At 36.8% G+C, this 16,902-nt stretch overlaps 1 protein-coding gene across 1 annotated transcript; it reads right to left on the bottom strand.

Annotated features, from left to right (window-relative positions):
• Nucleotides 1-12,888: 12,888 nt before the first annotated feature.
• Nucleotides 12,889-15,289, bottom strand: LOC113859467. The gene is made up of 5 exons (XM_027492235.1): nt 14,743-15,289; nt 14,532-14,667; nt 13,859-14,342; nt 13,707-13,757; nt 12,889-13,623 (listed from the first exon to the last, which is right to left on the bottom strand). Exons 1-5 carry the CDS (start codon nt 15,287-15,289, stop codon nt 12,889-12,891), a joined length of 1,953 nt encoding a protein of 650 aa, XP_027348036.1.
• Between the last annotated feature and the right edge of the window lie 1,613 nt (nt 15,290-16,902).

Raw genomic sequence — 16,902 nt, 5'->3', positions numbered from 1 at the left:
TTGTGTTCATTTCTTTAAAGTTTAGATGTTAATTAATTCAATTGAGTTACTCGATTCAACTTAATCTCAACTGATGTGGATAGCGAGCTTTATGCAATGTTTAGAATTGTTCAAGTTTTTAAAATAGTAGTAAATGTTTAACCATATACATGTTACAAGCTCATATACACCTACTGTAAGAAAATATTGTTTAATTGTTTTATTCTTTTTATATTAAAACAAACAACAAACAACAAACACATCTAACTAATATGAAAAACAAATTTCCATTACATCCTCTTTAAGAAGACCTTTAAGTTGGAGAGAGGATTCTTAAATAAAACATTATTCTTAAGTAATTAATAAACTTAATTAGTTAAAAAAATCAGCACATTAATCAGTTTCTCTATTTATATATGATATAAATTAACTATTACAAGATTGAATTAAGTTTCTAATCTTTCTAACTATATGATATAGTCTATGTCTCAAGAAAATATGAGAATCAATCAAATAGATAATTAATTTAGAGTCCATTTTCACCAACTAATCAAATGAACAACTAATCTAGATCTCATTTTCACCAATACCCCCTTCTAGATTAACCATTTTAACAAGCCTAACACATGTAAGAAGAGCCCCAAGTTTAGCAAACAAAATAAATTCTCTACCAAGTCTTTTAGTAAAACTTACTTGTAAACCACCTTGATCATCTTTAATCAATTCCCTAAGAGCAGTCTCTCCAATTAGATTATGAACAAATCCATCCACATTAAGCTTGAATCTACAAAAAGGAGGTGGAGTCTAGCCTATCAAAAATTCTTTTTTACAAGTCTTCTGAATTATGGAAGGATTCATAACTATGCATTCTTTTTAAAAGAAAAGCCTTCAGATTTATGTTTTCTTATTGAAAACTCAATCATTTCTATTTAACTAAAGAAGTCAAATTGCAGCACCAAATAAAATATTCTAGTCATCAACTCCATTTAAATTTTTCTTATTCGTGTTAAAGGACAGTCATCTAGAGAAACTAAAGCTAAAGAAAGACACCCAATTAGTATCCAAAATTAACATATTCTACATTTTAGAAGCAACATGACAAACTTTAAGAACATGCATCATAGTTTCAAGACCATTATTACAAATACTATCGATATTAGAATATGAAATTCTCTTGTCTTTTCTTTCTTCATTTGCTAGTAATCTATCATGTGCCACCTTTCAAAGGAAATGCTTTATTTTTGGAGGTCTATGCCATTTCTAGATAAAATCAAATAAAGCATTATTAGAGTTAGGCAATAGAACAAATTCAAATAACAGGCTATAGGCTAATTTTAAAGAGAAAATTTCATTCATTGAAGGGTACTAACTAGTTACATGTTATTCATAGACAATTGGGGAGAAATTAATTTTCTAATTAAATTATAGGATTATTCAAAAATATAAAGTAATTTTCTCCCAGTATCTTTCATTATTAAAGCAAGCCATAAGAAGATTTAAATAGGATTTAAGAATCTTATAATCAAATGATCAGCTAAATTGTAGATTTATATTACTCCATTTTTTTTTCTTAAACCATTACCAACCTTGTTTAAGTTTGTCATTATACTAACAATTCCCTTCCAAACAACGAAACAAAGACCAAAATAAAGAATAACAGGATAATTATTAATATTAAAATTATATTTTTCTAATAATACCTTATATAAAAATTATTAGGATTATTTATTAGTGCGCCAATTTTATCATATAGGCTAAGTTATTTTGATGAATATTCTTGAATCTAAGTTCCTCATAAGATTTAGGCTGACAAATCTTATTCCATAAAATCAAATGACATTTCTTATTAGTGGGGTAGAACTCTAAACAAAATTTCTACAAATTTTGTTAATTTTCTCACAAATTCCTAAAGAAATTAACTGAAATTGCATTATATAATTTGGAAATACTCATCATGCTAGTTTGGGCTAAAGTGATTCTACCAGTAAAGAAAATATAATTAATCTTTCAATTTGAAAGTTTTTTTTCTAATTTTATCAATTAAATTAGGATATAATCATTTCTTAGATCTTCTACTAAAAATTAGAGTTCTAAAAGAATTTAGATTATTAGAATATCTAATTCTTAATTGTTTACTTCGGATATTTTTTGTATCTATATTAGTGTTTGCAGAGAAAAATATAGAGAATTTTCCTTATTAATCTCATAACTAGAAGCATCACAAAATAACTACGGGACAATTTGGATTACATGAACATGATCCCTAAATGCCTCATCTACAAGGATTAAATCATCTACATAAAACAAATGAGATATATTTGGGCCTTCCCTACCAAATTGAAAAGGATGCCAATCACTTGCATTCACTTTAAATTGAATCAAATGAACAAGTCTTTTAAACAGAGAATAAAAATAAAGGGAGATATAGGATCTTCTTGACGAATACTTGATGAATCCACATTTTACTAAATTTTTATACATCATTTATTACTTTTTATAAAAAAAAGAATAGACTTAGATAGTGTAAATAAGATGAATATTCCAATTAGGCTAAATAATATAGGTTTCTTAGTTTTTGGTTAATTTACATTGATTTAGATAGTTTATTTTACATGTTTTGATCATTTGAATAACGTGGCAGGAATCCCTAAGCTTATTTTGAAGAATTATTGGGTTTTGAAGAATTTGATGTGAAAGTAACTACTTTCAAGATTGATAGTGACTACTACAACAAGCTACTTCCAGCAAAGGGACCAAATTGTTCACTTTCAAAGCTAAAAGTGACGACTACAGCAGCTTAGAATCCACTAAGCCTACGCGTGGCTACTATGAAAGTTCATAGTAGTCACTCCAGAGCGTGCAGAATTGAAGGTGTTGCACGCAGTTACTATTAAAGTTCATAGTGACAACTCCAAAGCATGCAGAATTGAAGGTGCTGTGCGTAGTTACTATTAAAGTTCATAGTGACAACTCCAGAGAGCCCAAATTGTACCAGTGCTGCACGTGTCTACTATCAAAGTTGATAGTGGACACTATAGAAAGGCAAAAACCAACTGATGCTGCGTGTGTCTACTATGAAAGAATGAAAGTAATCAGTTTGGAGGGCGTCAGTCTTAGTATAAATAGATTTTTGCCAAATTAGGGTAGAGAGCTCTTACACTTTTCGTACTTTTTCTCTTCTTTACTAAATTAGGACATTTTCCAGAGCTTAGGGCAACCTTGGGACAGCCAAGGGTCCAACCTAGGGTTTGGTTTCTCATTTCTCTTACTTTTACATTAATGCCAATGAGTTTTCTACATTTCCAAACTGTGTTTTTGACCCCCATTTTCATGGAGGGCTAAATTTTGTGTAATCCTTAGTGAGTTCACATAGATTCTTGAGTTCCTTGATTTTAATGATAATATAACTCCTTTCTTTTCATGAATTACTTCTTCCTTGCCTCTTGAATTGAATTAATAGTGAATGAGGGAGACATTGCTTAATTAACCCTAATTCATTTTAAGGAGATTCTAAACTAAGGATTGCTTAATCCTAGGTTTAATTCTAAGGTTGCGTAATCTTGGGATGAGGGATTAGAGCCTAACAAATTGTGTAATTTCGTTGGGACCATAAGGTTGATTTTCGCTTGTTAAATTAACCTAATTCATGGGAGAGAGGATGAGTGTTAAATCTTGAGTGGAATGAGGATAGAATCTATGTGGATGAACTAAGGATTGCTGCTTTCTATTGTTTGAATTAATTAAACTTGTTTGCTTGCTGCTCTTTATATTGATTTGAAACCACAAAACTCTCCATTTTAATTGCTTGTTCAATTAATGCCTTCAACATGTTTAATGAAGATTAATAGTCAATGTTCATGGGAGACAATCTAGGGTATCCCTAGTACTACATTAATTTATTTAAATTTTGATGAGGATTTGCGACAAATCTTTTAAACACAACATGAAAACGCAATCATCAAATTGGCGTCGTTGTCGGGGGATGTTGGTGTTGATTTTTCATAAACATGTTATTTGCTCTATTTTCATTTTCGTTTTCTGCATGTTTAGTGAATTCTCTTTGAACTTTTGCATTGTGAATACTTTAGTATAGTTGTAGTTTTATAGGTAAGTATAGATATCTTGCATTTAGGTACAACCAATTGTTGTTTTCTGCATTTTGTGAAATCTAATTTCTGCACTTTAGTTGCTGCATTGCATTTTTGTTTGCTGCACAATTGCCCTGTTTTTGCTGCATAATTTTGCAGAATTTAATCAATAGGACTGCACACTTGTTGTTTCATTTTCACTGCACATTGTATTTAATTTTTCTGCATAGTAGTTTCCTGCATAATTTGCACTTTAGTTACCTCATTCATTTAATTTCTTTTCAATTCCCATAGCTAATTCCTAATGAATGACCAGATCAAATCCGAGAGATTTATGTCTTCTAGATACTGAAATTGATAGGACATTCCTTAGGAATCTTAGGAACCTTAGGACAAATAGACAAAACTCTGCGTATACTAAGGAACCATCTTCTCCATCTTCCATATATTCTTCTCTGCATTCTTTAAATTATGAACCTTTAGAAATGACAGAAAATGACCTGACACTTAAGGAGCTTGCCGCACTGAACGTGACCTACCAGACTTTGTGTATCCAATACCCGGATGTGGATGCCTCTTTTGTTCTTAAAACTGGTCTAATCCATCTTTTGCCTAAATTTCATGGTCTTACAGGTGAAGATCCACATAAACACCTCAAGGAATTCCATATTGTTTGCTCTACAATGAGACCACAAGGTGTGCCTGAAAAGCATGTGAAATTGAAGGCTTTTTCGTTCTCTCTTATGGATTTGGCTAAAGATTTGCTGTATTATCTTCCACCTAGCTCTATTACAAGTTGGGACACCCTCAAGAGATTGTTCCTGGAAAAAATTTTCCCTGCCTCAAGGGCTACCTCAATAAGAAAGGAAATATGTGGTATTAGGCAGCTGGAAAGGGAAAGTTTGTATAAATATTGGGAACGTTCCAAGAGACTATGTGCTAGCTGCCCCCATTATCAGATAAGTGACCAGCTGCTGATCCAATACTTCTATGAGGGGTTACACTCAATGGATAAGAGCATGATCGACGCAGCTAGCAGGGGAGCCCTAGTTGATAAGACTCCCGCAGCCACTAGAAACCTCATTGAGAATATGGTAGCTAACTCTCAACAGTTTGCTACAAGGAAAAATTCCATCATGTCCAGGAGTGTCAATGAAATTCAAACTTCAAATTCACACAAGCTAGAGCATAAGCTAGATGAGTTGGCTTCTATGGTAAAATAGTTGGCATCCATCCAAAAGAATTCTGCTGCATATACACCTCCACCTCCATCCATTCCAGCCATGCTTTGTGGGATCTGTTCATGTACGGATCACTTCACTGATAGTTGCCCCACATTGCAAGAAACTGAATCTTCGAAAGGTAATCCTCAAGCTTATGCTGCTAATATTTTTGCTAATAAATTTCCCTTTTAGCAGTCGCAGTAACAACAAAGCTGGGATTTATCTTCTAATAGATATAATCCTGGTTGGAGGAACCATCCTAACTTAAGGTGGGGAGGAAATGCACAACATCAAAGCTCTAGCCAACCAACCAACAACCATTTCCAACCGCATCAAGCTGGACAAAACAAGGCATATCTAGCCCAGCAACATCACCATCCATCATCTTTATCTCAGCAGCACCATTAAGCATCCTCTTCACTGGCTCCTGCACCTCAAAAGAGTAAGTCATCCTTGGAAGACCTTGTGAAGCAACTCACTATGAGTAATCTCAATTTCTAGCAACAAAGTCAGGCCTTTCAGCAACAGACTCAAGCAAGTATCAAGACCTTAGAGAATCAAATAGGTCAACTTGCTTCATCCCTGAATCAACTTCAATCGGAGATGCCTAAGGAGAAGAATCCTAGTTGCACTCTAGCTGTAGAAGATGAAGGAGGAGAGATTAAGAGCCAAGAGCAGCCTGCACCTACGCCCACACCATGTCAACCAAGAGTGGTAGACAAAGAAGAGAGGTCCATTCCTATTCCTTTCCCTCAAAAAACAGCTCAGCCCAGCAAGAAGCAAGAAGAGGTTGACAAAAAATTTTTGGATACCTTCAGAAAGGTTGAAGTCAATATCCCCATGTTAGATGCTATCATGAAAATCCCAAAGTATGCCAAATTCCTGAAGGATTTGTGCACTCATAGAAGGCAGCTAAAGGGTAATGAAAGAGTGAACATGGGGAGGAATGTATCAGCCCTTTTTGAGAGGTAGAAAACTTTTATGCCTGAGAAATGCAAAGATCCAGGGACGTTTACTATTCCCTGCATTATAGGCAACAATAGGATAGATAATGACATGCTTGATTTAGGTGCATCTATTAATGTTATGCCTTTATCTATCTCCACATCTTTGTCTCTTGGACCATTGCAGCCCACATGTGTCATCATCCAGCTAGCAAAAAGGAGCACCACTAATCCAGTCGGCCTTGTGGAGGATGTTCTAGTGAGAGTGAATGACTTAATCTTTCCTGCTGACTTCTACATCTTGGACATGCAAGAAGAAGAGCCAATAAAAGAAGCTACATCTATCATCTTAGGGAGGCCATTCTTAAAGACAGCCAGGACTAAGATTGATGTGCATGCTGGGACTCTCACTATGGAGTTTGGAGAGAGTGTGGTTCGCTTCAATATACTGGATGCGATGAAGCACTCACCTGAAGAGCATTTAGTTTTTCACATTGATGTTTTTGATAACTTGATAGATGATAGTTTTGTTGAATTTTTAGGAGACTCTTTCTTTGATTTTTCTGATTGTGTAGATACCATAGATACTAAAATTTGTGAATATTGTACTAATTCATCTTTGTGTGATACTTGTATTTCTGATTTTCTAGATTTAAATTCTACAACTTCTGACATTAATGACATTGAAAAGTCAAAAGGGATAGAATGTGGTTTATTGAGTACAATAAGTATAGTTGAATGTAACCCTTATGATTTAAATGTTGCAGAGATCATTTCAAATGAGAGTGCTAAACCACTTCCTTCAGTTGAGCAGCCTCTCACCTTGGAGCTTAAACCCCTGCCTGAGCATCTAAAATACGCTTACTTGGAAGCAGGTGAGAAGCTCCCTGTGATCATATCCACTGAGCTTGATGAGGACCAAGAGGAGCAGTTGCTCAATGTGATTCGGAAGCATAGAAAGGCTATTGGATGGACCTTGGCTGACATCCCTAGAATCAGCCTTTCCTTGTGCATGCACCAGATTTTGTTGGAAGAGGGATCCAAGTTAGTAAGACAGCCCTAAAGGAGGGTAAATTCGATCATTTTGGAGGTAGTGAAGAAGGGGATCACCAAGCTACTCCAGGCATAGTATTTGCTTTAGATAAATTTAGATCATACTTGCTAGGGTCAAAAGTTATGGTGTTTACTGATCATTTTGCTCTTAAGTTCCTTTTAAAGAAAACAGATTTGAAGCTAAGGCTGATAAGGTGGATGCTTCTACTTCAAGAATTTGATGTGGAGATAAAGGATAGAAGTGAAGCATAAAATTTGGTGGCAGATCATTTGAGTAGGATAGAGGGAGTCCCTGAACTCACTCCTCTAAAAGATGATTTTACTGATGAGCAACTATTAGAGTTGTGTACTTCAAAGTTGCCTTGGTTTGCTGACATTGTAAACTTTTTAGTTGCAGGAGTTTTTCCAGCAAATGCACCAAGGATTAAAAGGGAAAAGATCAAGAATGATGCCAAGCATTACCTCTAGGATGACCCCTATTTGTGGAAGTTCTGTAGTGATCAAGTGATTAGGAGGTGCATTCCTGAGGAAGAAGTTGCATCAGTTTTGCATTTCTGCCATGCATTCACTATAGGAGGCCACCTTGGGCCCTAAAGAACTGCAAGGAAAGTATTGGATACAGGTTTTTATTGGCCCACAATCTTCAAGGACTCTTGGCAAGTGTGCTCTACATGTGAGAGATGCCAAAGAACTGGATGGGTGATTACTTTGAAGCATGAAATGCCTCAACAATCCATTTTATACTGTGATGTATTCGACGTTTGGGGTATAAACTTCATGGGTCCTTTCCCTCCTTCCTTTGGTTTCTTATATATTTTGCTTGCTGTGGACTATGTCTCTAAGTGGGTAGAGGCTAAGCCCACAAGAACTAATGATTCAAGAGTGGTTGCAGATTTTGTGCGTACTCATTTCTTTTGTAGGTTTAGAGTACCTCAAGCTTTGATTAGTGACCAGGGTACCCACTTCTGCAATAGAACCATTGAGACTCTACTGAGAAAGTATGGAGTAGTGCACAAAGTATCCACACCTTATCATCCCCAAACCAATGGGCAGGCTGATAACCATGCCGCTAAGGTATCAAAAGTAACTAAATTCCTCACAAAAACATGTAGTTTAGGGAGCAACCTAGGTCATCTTTCACAAGGATGCAAATGCACATTGTTTCAATATCAATTATGCAGAAAACGTTTATGTTTGGGGGAGTTTTATTATTAAATGCAGGAGATTAAAATGCAGAGAATCAAATGCAGTGAATGAAAACTGAGATCCAAAACACACAAATCCAAAACCGAGAATGAAAACCGAATTGTTCAAATCTCTCCCGCACAACAAACAATTAATCAATTGCTTATTATATGATTAAGAACAATGTACAATTCAATCGAACAATGCTTTCTATGCAATCGCAAAAGTGTGAGATCAGAAAACAAACTCGGAGCATCAAAAATGTCTTGAACAAATGCGATCTGGACTTTGGCAACGTAATTGGAGAAGAAACATGGAAGAATTCGTCTGGAAATTGCAGAAACTAGTCGCCTTTCAATTGTAAAATGTAGAGCAATGCAAATTTGAAGTGAAAAATTGCAAGAGAAGAAGAGAATGGGTAAAAAATTCAGAGGTTCTATTGGAAGCGGGAAAGTTATTACAAAACTGAAAAATGAAAAAATGAATTAAAGGTGCTTCCAAATCAGCCCCTGGCCTCTATAAATAGTAGTCCTAAAAGAGAAAAACCGAATGGGCCAAAGCTGGGCCGAAAATAAATACAACCAAACCGTAAAACAAAAGCTATACAAAAGTCAAACTAAAAGCCTAAACTTCTAAAATTCATAGAAAATAGCGTCGGACTCCAAATAGCACGATCCATATGTCCAAATTAAAGCCCTAGAAGTAAGGAATCCAATCCAAAAAGAATGAGCCAAAAAGGATATCTACAGAAAAAGTTATGGCCAAATTAGTAACTAAAGGTCAGAATAGAAAACATGAACAAAAGTATAGTATTTTCGAAAATTCCTAATTAACATGATAAATGCAAAAACATATTAAATGGAAGAAATAAGGGAATGAAAAGATATGTAAAGGATGCAATAAGACTAAAAATGTGAGAACAAAATATATGCTATCAAATACCCCCACACTTAAGCTTTTGCAATCCCAAGCAAAAGAAAAGAAAAGAAAAGAAAAGGAATGAACACAAAGCAAAATTTTCAATGGATCCCAAAGTGTAAGTAATGTGAGCAACAAAAATCAGCCAGCAATCAAAGTATGGAAGAATAAAAACAATCAAGAATATGCTCCAAACATTAAAAGTAAAGAAGTGTTTCAATCAAATCAAATTATGGATCACAATTGGTAAAATTCTCACAAAGATGTGTATCACTCAATCTCTCAAGTGTTTAAGCAAGAAATTTCACTCAAAGCACATCATGAAAGTAAGTATTTCCATAAGCTTGAAAAGCCTCTAATTTCTGCCATTTAACACATGCACCAAAGATCAATAGGACTTTAATTAAGCTTGTAATGTGGCTAAGGTAAAGGTAAGATAAAAGAAAGTGTACAAAGCTAAAAACCAAAGAGAAAAGAAGAGCAATGGGGAATGGATTAAAAACAAGTAAAAGCAAAAACATCACAACTATTTCAACAAGAACAAATGTACAAAAGCTAAAATAATAGTTTTTTTTTTCTTTGTAGGTACTGCACTGTTTCTATACAATCCACTTTTCCAATCAACTTACAAAGCATCAAAATATGCTCAAAATGTCATGAATAAAGCAATATGTACAAAAACACCCCCACACTTGTTTTTAACCAATTCCCAAAACAATTCCAAAGCTCATCTATTCCCAAAGGTTGGGCACATCATAGTTTTTCAAGTTACATGGCTTGTAATGAGCTGCAAAATCATCAAGAAAAAGGTCAACAAGGCTCAAAGGGGAAAACAAATGAAATATATGCAAGGTAAGTCAATTTGGCCAAGTGGCTAGAATCAAAAGAAGGCCTAAATCATATCAAAAGTGCATGTGAACAAATGACATCAAAAAGAGTCAAGTCAAGTTCTAGAATACCTACAAACATGAGTGAATAACACAAGAAAGAAGATAAGCTCAAATCTCACTAAGGCATACATTCTACCAATCAATGATCTAAGACCTAATCATCATGAAAAACTAGCTAATACTCAAAATGCAAGAAACACATCTATCAAGTTATGAAACTTCTAACTAAGAATGGCAAATGAAAAGATGCTCACAAAAATGAAGTCTCTAAAAGCAAGGGAATCCAATGAAAAATATGCTAAGGACTACCTCCCCCCACACTTAAAACACACATTGTCCACAATGTGAGAAAAGGAAATATAAAATGCAACACATGCAAACAGTCCAAGAATAAAATGAAAACTATATATGAACAAGTAAAGGAAACTATAAAGAGAAGACACAAAGATCAAAGAACACAATGCTCCAAACACAATGCTAAGTGCCTAAGAAGACACATCCTCCATCAAAGTAGGCTCCACTAAGGATAAATCAACTATGTTCTGAGCCGGCTCCACTGGTCTACTCTCCTGGAATAGTTTTAGCTGATAACCATTGACTTTAAAAGTCCTGCTCGTAGCTTCATCCTGAATCTCAATTGCACCATGGGGAAAAACATGAGTAATCACAAAAGGTCCATCCTATCTAGATCGAAGCTTACCTGCAATCAATTTCAATCGAGAGTTAAACAATAACACTTTCTGGCCTACAGAGAACTCTTTCCTCAGAATATGTGTATCATGAAATCTCCTAACTTTCTCTTTATATAATCTAGAATTCTTATAGGCTTGCAAGCGTATTTCATCAAGCTCCTGAAGCTGGAGCTTTCTTTCAATTCCAGCCTGCTCAAGTGCTAAGTTACAACTCTTTACAGCCCAATATGATTGATGCTCAATTTCGACCGGAAGGTGGCATGCTTTACCAAACACCACTCGAAATGGAGACATGCCTAATGGTGTCCGATAAGCCGTCCTCTGAGCCCAGAGAGCATCATCCAAAAACTTACTCCAATCCTTCCTATTCGGGTGCACTAATTTCTGCAACAGGTGCTTGACTTCCCTATTGAATACCTCAGCTTGCCTATTAGTTTGGGGATGATATGGTGTAGCAACTCTGTGTGTAACCCTATACTTCTAGATGCATCAGGAGGTACAACAGAAGTAACCAAATAATTCACAATATCAGCAAACCAAGGAATAGAGTCTATAAAGTTCAGAGTAAATAAATAATCATCAGGAAAACTATCACGAATAGGTAAAGGGTCAACAGTCCCTTCAATACGGCTCAAGTGATTAGCAACCTGATTCAATACACCACTTCTGTCTATTATCTCAATATCAAATTCCTGCAGAAGAAGCATATATCGAATCAATCTAGGTTTCGCATTCGGCTTCTTCAATAGGAATTTCAGTGCAGCGTGATCTGTAAAGACAGTAATTTTGGAGCCAAGCAGATAAGAACATAATTTATCTAGTGCAAAAACAATAGCTAGCAGCTCCTTCTCAGTGGTGGTATAATTTATCTGGGCTGCATCGAGAGTTCTAGGGGCATAGGCAATAACATGCAAAAATTTACCGACTCTCTGAGATAATACAGCTCCAAGAGAAAAGTCAGAGGCGTCACACATCAACTTGAAAGGGAGCTCCCAATCTGGTGGCTGCATGATAGGTGCTGTGGTGAGTCTCCTCCTCAACTCCTCGAACGCCTCCTTACACGAATCTGAGAATAAGAACGATACGTCTTTTTACAGAAGACTGGACAGCGGTAGTGCAATGGTACTGAAATTTCTGATAAATCGTCTGTAAAAACCTACATGTCCAAGGAAAGAACGTACCTCCCGCACAGACGCGGGGTAAGATAGAGAAGAAATAACATCAATTTTTGCCTTATCAACTTGTATTCCTCTTTCAGAAATAAGATGTCCTAAAACTACACCTTCCTTTACCATAAAATGGCATTTCTCATAATTAAGCACAAGATTAGTTTCAACACATCTTTCTAACACCCTGGTTAAGCTATGCAGACATGAATCAAATGAAGAACTGTAAACAGTAAAGTCATCCATAAACACCTCTATGCAATTATCAATTAAATCAGAAAAGACACTCAACATACACCTCTAAAAAGTAGCAGGTGCATTGCATAGACTAAATGGCATCCTTTTATAGGCAAAAGTGCCAAAAGGACAGGTGAAAGTGGTCTTGTGCTGGTCCTCAGGAGCAATATGAATCTGCATGTAACCAGAGAAACCATCCAGAAAGCAGTAATGGGATTTGCCTGCCAGCCTCTCAATGACCTGATCAATGAATGGAAGAGGGAAATGGTCCTTTCTAGTAGCCTGGTTTAGTCGCCTATAGTCAATACACACTCTCCATTTGTTGGCGACTCTGGTGGCAACCATCTCATTCTCTTGGTTCTGCACTACAGTAATCCCAGACTTCTTAGGCACCACTTGGACAGGTGAAATCCATGTACTATCAGAAATGGGGTAGATGATCCCAGCCATCAGTAGCTTGGTCACCTCCTTCTTCACTACATCTAGAATGGTAGGGTTGAGTCATCTTTGGGGCTACCTTACTGGTCTAGACTCATACTCCAAGTGAATCCTATGCATACATACGGCTGGACTGATTCCAGGAATGTCATTCAAGCTCCAACCGATGGCTTTCTTGTGCACCTTTAGAACTTGCAGCAACTTCTCTTCCTGATCCTCCAGAAGGCTGCTAGATATAATTACCAGAAATCTTTGCTGTTCTGCATCCAGATAAGCATATTTAAGGTGATTTGGCAGAGGGCTCAACTCCAATGAACCTGGCTGCTGCTGAATAACTGATAATGGAGACTGTAGGGCTACAGCAGCCATCGATATCACAGAATCTGGATCTGCACCTGCAATGGAAGGCAAAACAGTAGAAGATATGGCAGTATTAATCTCAGCGCAAATGGAACAAATTCCACTATCACAGGTGCATCCTGGTAAAGCATCTAAATCTAAGTCTGAAAATTGAGACAAGTCAAAATCTGAATCTACAGCAACATCAATATCAGAATCAACTACATCAACTATATCAAAATCAAAATCAAAATCAACTACATGAACTGTATCAGAATCTAAATCAGAATTTCTATCTACTACATTAATAAGAAAAACAGAAAAATCAAAACTCTCAGAAAGCATCGAATGGCTCTCAGCCAGATGTCTCATGGCATCAAAGATATTGAAATGAACTGTGTCATCTCCAAACTCCATGGACAGTGTGCCAGTATGGACATCAATCTTTGTCTCGCAGTCATCAAGAATGGTCTATCCAGAATCAAGGTCGAGTTCTCATCCTGCATATCAAGAATGTAAAAATCAGCCAGAAAAATCAATTGGTTAACTTTTACCAACACGTCTTCGAGCACTCCCAAGGGCTGAGTTGTGCTTCGGTTTGCTAACTGGATAATCATATTGGTTGGTTTCAAGTCTCCCAAATGCAACATCTTATATACGGATGAAGGCATAACATTAATAGAAGCTCCCAAATCCAACAAGGTACTAGCAAAAGAGGACTCTCTAATTGTGCAGGAATGGAGAAAGTTCCTGGATCACCACATTTCTGTGGAAGGCTAGACTGGGACAAGGAAGAAACTGTCTGGACATTTCTCTTCTTCAAGTTCCTCTTATAAGTACAGAGCTCCTTCAAGAATTTCGCATATCGAGGAATCTGTTTGATGGCATCCAGCAGAGGAATATTAATCTCCACCTTCTTGAAGGTGTCCAGCAACTCTTGATCTATTTCTATTTTCTTTGGTGGAAGAACTCTGGTTGGGAAAGGAAGGGGAATCTGCTGCTGTGCTAAATTCTCTCGGACTCCCTCTTCACTTCCACTACCTTCACTGGCCTGCACTGGACAATTGGTCAGTTCCTTGCCACTTCTTAAAGTAATAGCACTTACATTACCTTTTGGATTAACTACAGGCTGAGAAGGAAGTGCTGCAGACCCTTGCTGCTGTAAATTATTCACTGAAGTTGCTAGCTGTCTAATTTGGGTATGTAAGTCCTGAATGGTGGCTGAAACGTTCTACTGAAACTGCAGACTTTGAGTGGCCATTTGACTCATCAACTCCTCTAAGGAAGGTCCACTACTGCTAGGCTGTGGAGGAGGTTGTTGTTGAGCCTGATTTTGCTATGCAGGCTGCTGCTGTTGTCTCATAGGAGGAGGCAGATACTTTGGTTGCTGCTGCTGCACAGGGTGATGTTGTGGCTGGTGGTATGAGGGGTGTGTAGGCTGCTGCTGGTACACATACTTCTGCTGTTGTTGTGGTGCTGGTGGACCATACCTCAGATTGGGATGATTTCTCCACCCTGGATTGTATGTAGGGGAAAAAGGGTTATATTGCTGAGGTTCCTGCTAGTGACTCGTGTAAGGAGGGTGTATGCCTGCTACCAAATGAGAAGGATGGGCTGTCTCCTGCAGCTGAGGGCAAGAATCAGTATAATGGTCACCTGCACAAATGCCACACGTCTGATGGATCTGTGGAACTGTCTGGCCTATGGCTAATTGCCTCACCAAAGAAGTCAATTCTGTAAGCTTGTTTTCCAGCCTTTGGTTATCAACTGCAGCAATACTGCTTGTGGATGCCTCATGTACAACTCTAGTGGTAAGATTTCTGGAACTAAATTGCTGAGAATTTTCTGCCATGTTGGAGATCAAATATCTTGCAGCTGTTGGAGTCTTGTCCATCAGAGCACCTCCACTGGCTGCATCAATCATGCTGCGCTCCACAGGCATCAATCCTTCATAGAAATATTGAATCAAGAGTTGCTCATTTATCTGATGGTTTGGGCAGGTTGAACACAGCTTGTTGAACCTCTCCCAGTATTCATATAAGCTCTCTCCTTGCAGGTGTCTAATGCCACTAATCTCCTTCCTTATTGCTGCTGTTCTGGATGCAGGGAAGAATTTTTCTAAAAATTGCCTCTTCATGTCACTCCATGTACAGATTGGTGTTGGCTGCAGGTACAGCTAGTCCTTGGCTATGTCACATAATGAAAATGGAAATGCCTTCATCTTGACAAAGTCCTCAGGCACATCCACTGGTCGCATGGTAGAACACACCACATGGAATTCCATCAAATGCTTGTGTGGGTCTTCTCCTACAAGACCATGAAATTTAGGGAGTAAGTGAATAAGACCAGACTTTAATTCATAAGTTGCTACTCCCTCTTGCAATTGTGGTATCTGAATACACAATGGTTGGTGTCCAATGTCAGGGGCAGCAAGCTCCTTCAAAGTCCTCTCTTGATTGTTTGCCAAGTTGCTTGACTGTGAAGTAATCTGACTATGAGTAGTGTGGTGCCCTTTCTTCAATTTCAAAAGCCTCAATCTTGTCCTCTCAATCTCAGGGTCAAATTAGTGGACTGTGCCTGGATTAGATCTGGTCATGCAAGGTTAGAATCACAAGGAAAAACACACACTTCCTGAGTAGACATAATTAGTTAACAAAGCAAGTACCATCAAAACACAAGCAATGGTTGAACTAAGACCATGATAAATCTTTATATGGTATAGGATAACAGCACAAAAATTTTCAGAATTTTTGGAATTGATCTGATATGGAAACTGGAAGCCTAAAATCAAGAAAAATAGGTCAATAAATGATTAAAAATAAAAAATTTTTAAAAAACATGCGATTTTTGAAAATCGGGGAAACCTTAACTAGCAAAGCAGGTTGCAGTGAATAGGAAATTTTAGTCTACCCCAGAGTCATGTTTGGTGGAAAAAATTCTAATACTCCTAGCAAAAGTTATGGCACTTTTAAGTTGCACAAAATTTTTCTTCACCACCAAAGTGCATCTCTTTTTCTACAAATGATTTTTCAAATCTACCAACTCTACACACTTATAGACATCAAATGTAATGTGCATACAAAAATTCAGGTCAAAATTCTATCATTTGCTATCTTTTTGGAATTTTTCAAAATCAGTGAATAATAGATGAATAGTGTGATCAGCAAGGCAAAGTGATTTCTACTAGTCCTCTGTTTTTCTAATTTCTATTTTCAGCAGCAGGGTAATGCAACATACACCACACGAATTGGACTTAATCACACATGAACTGAATCACAATATGTAATACAATGCACAACCACAACCACATAACAAAATTACAATGAACAGAATTATAATACAAACGAACTATACTGAACATAGGACACTAAACACACTACAATGAACAATGCAATCAAAACAGTTGGTCAACAGAACAGAATTACACAATTACAGAATTCAGAACAGCACAATGCTACAAGTATACGACATAATCCAATGCAAATGAACTAAACACAAATCACAGATATAATTCGCACATTATGCAGAACACAGAAAACACAATACAATTCACAATTGAACTACACAAACACAATCAAATTTCTTTTTTTTTTAAACACACAATGCAGGAAACACAATGCACCATTGAATCAAAGCAATACAAAATGCATCCCCAGCAACGGTGCCATTTTTTATAACCATGTCGCTAAGGTATCAAAACTAACTAAATTCCTCACAAAAACATGTAGTTTAGGGAGCAACCTAGGTCAT

This window comes from Abrus precatorius, unplaced genomic scaffold, assembly GCF_003935025.1.
Source record: "Abrus precatorius isolate BTA unplaced genomic scaffold, Abrus_2018 Scaffold2, whole genome shotgun sequence".
NCBI classification, from domain to species: Eukaryota; Viridiplantae; Streptophyta; class Magnoliopsida; order Fabales; family Fabaceae; genus Abrus; species Abrus precatorius.
This window is presented reverse-complemented; position numbering and strand designations above follow the sequence as displayed.

Coding starts and splice junctions, on each gene's coding strand:
- LOC113859467 (XM_027492235.1), bottom strand. CDS start 15,289: ATGAAGAGGCAATTTTTAGAAAAATTCTTCCCTGCATCCAGAACAGCA. Junction 14,668..14,742: donor TCCTTCTCATTTGGTAGCAG/GCATACACCCTC, acceptor CATACAATCCAG/GGTGGAGAAATCATCCCAAT. Junction 14,343..14,531: donor GTGCAGCAGCAGCAACCAAA/GTATCTGCCTCC, acceptor TACCCAAATTAG/ACAGCTAGCAACTTCAGTGA.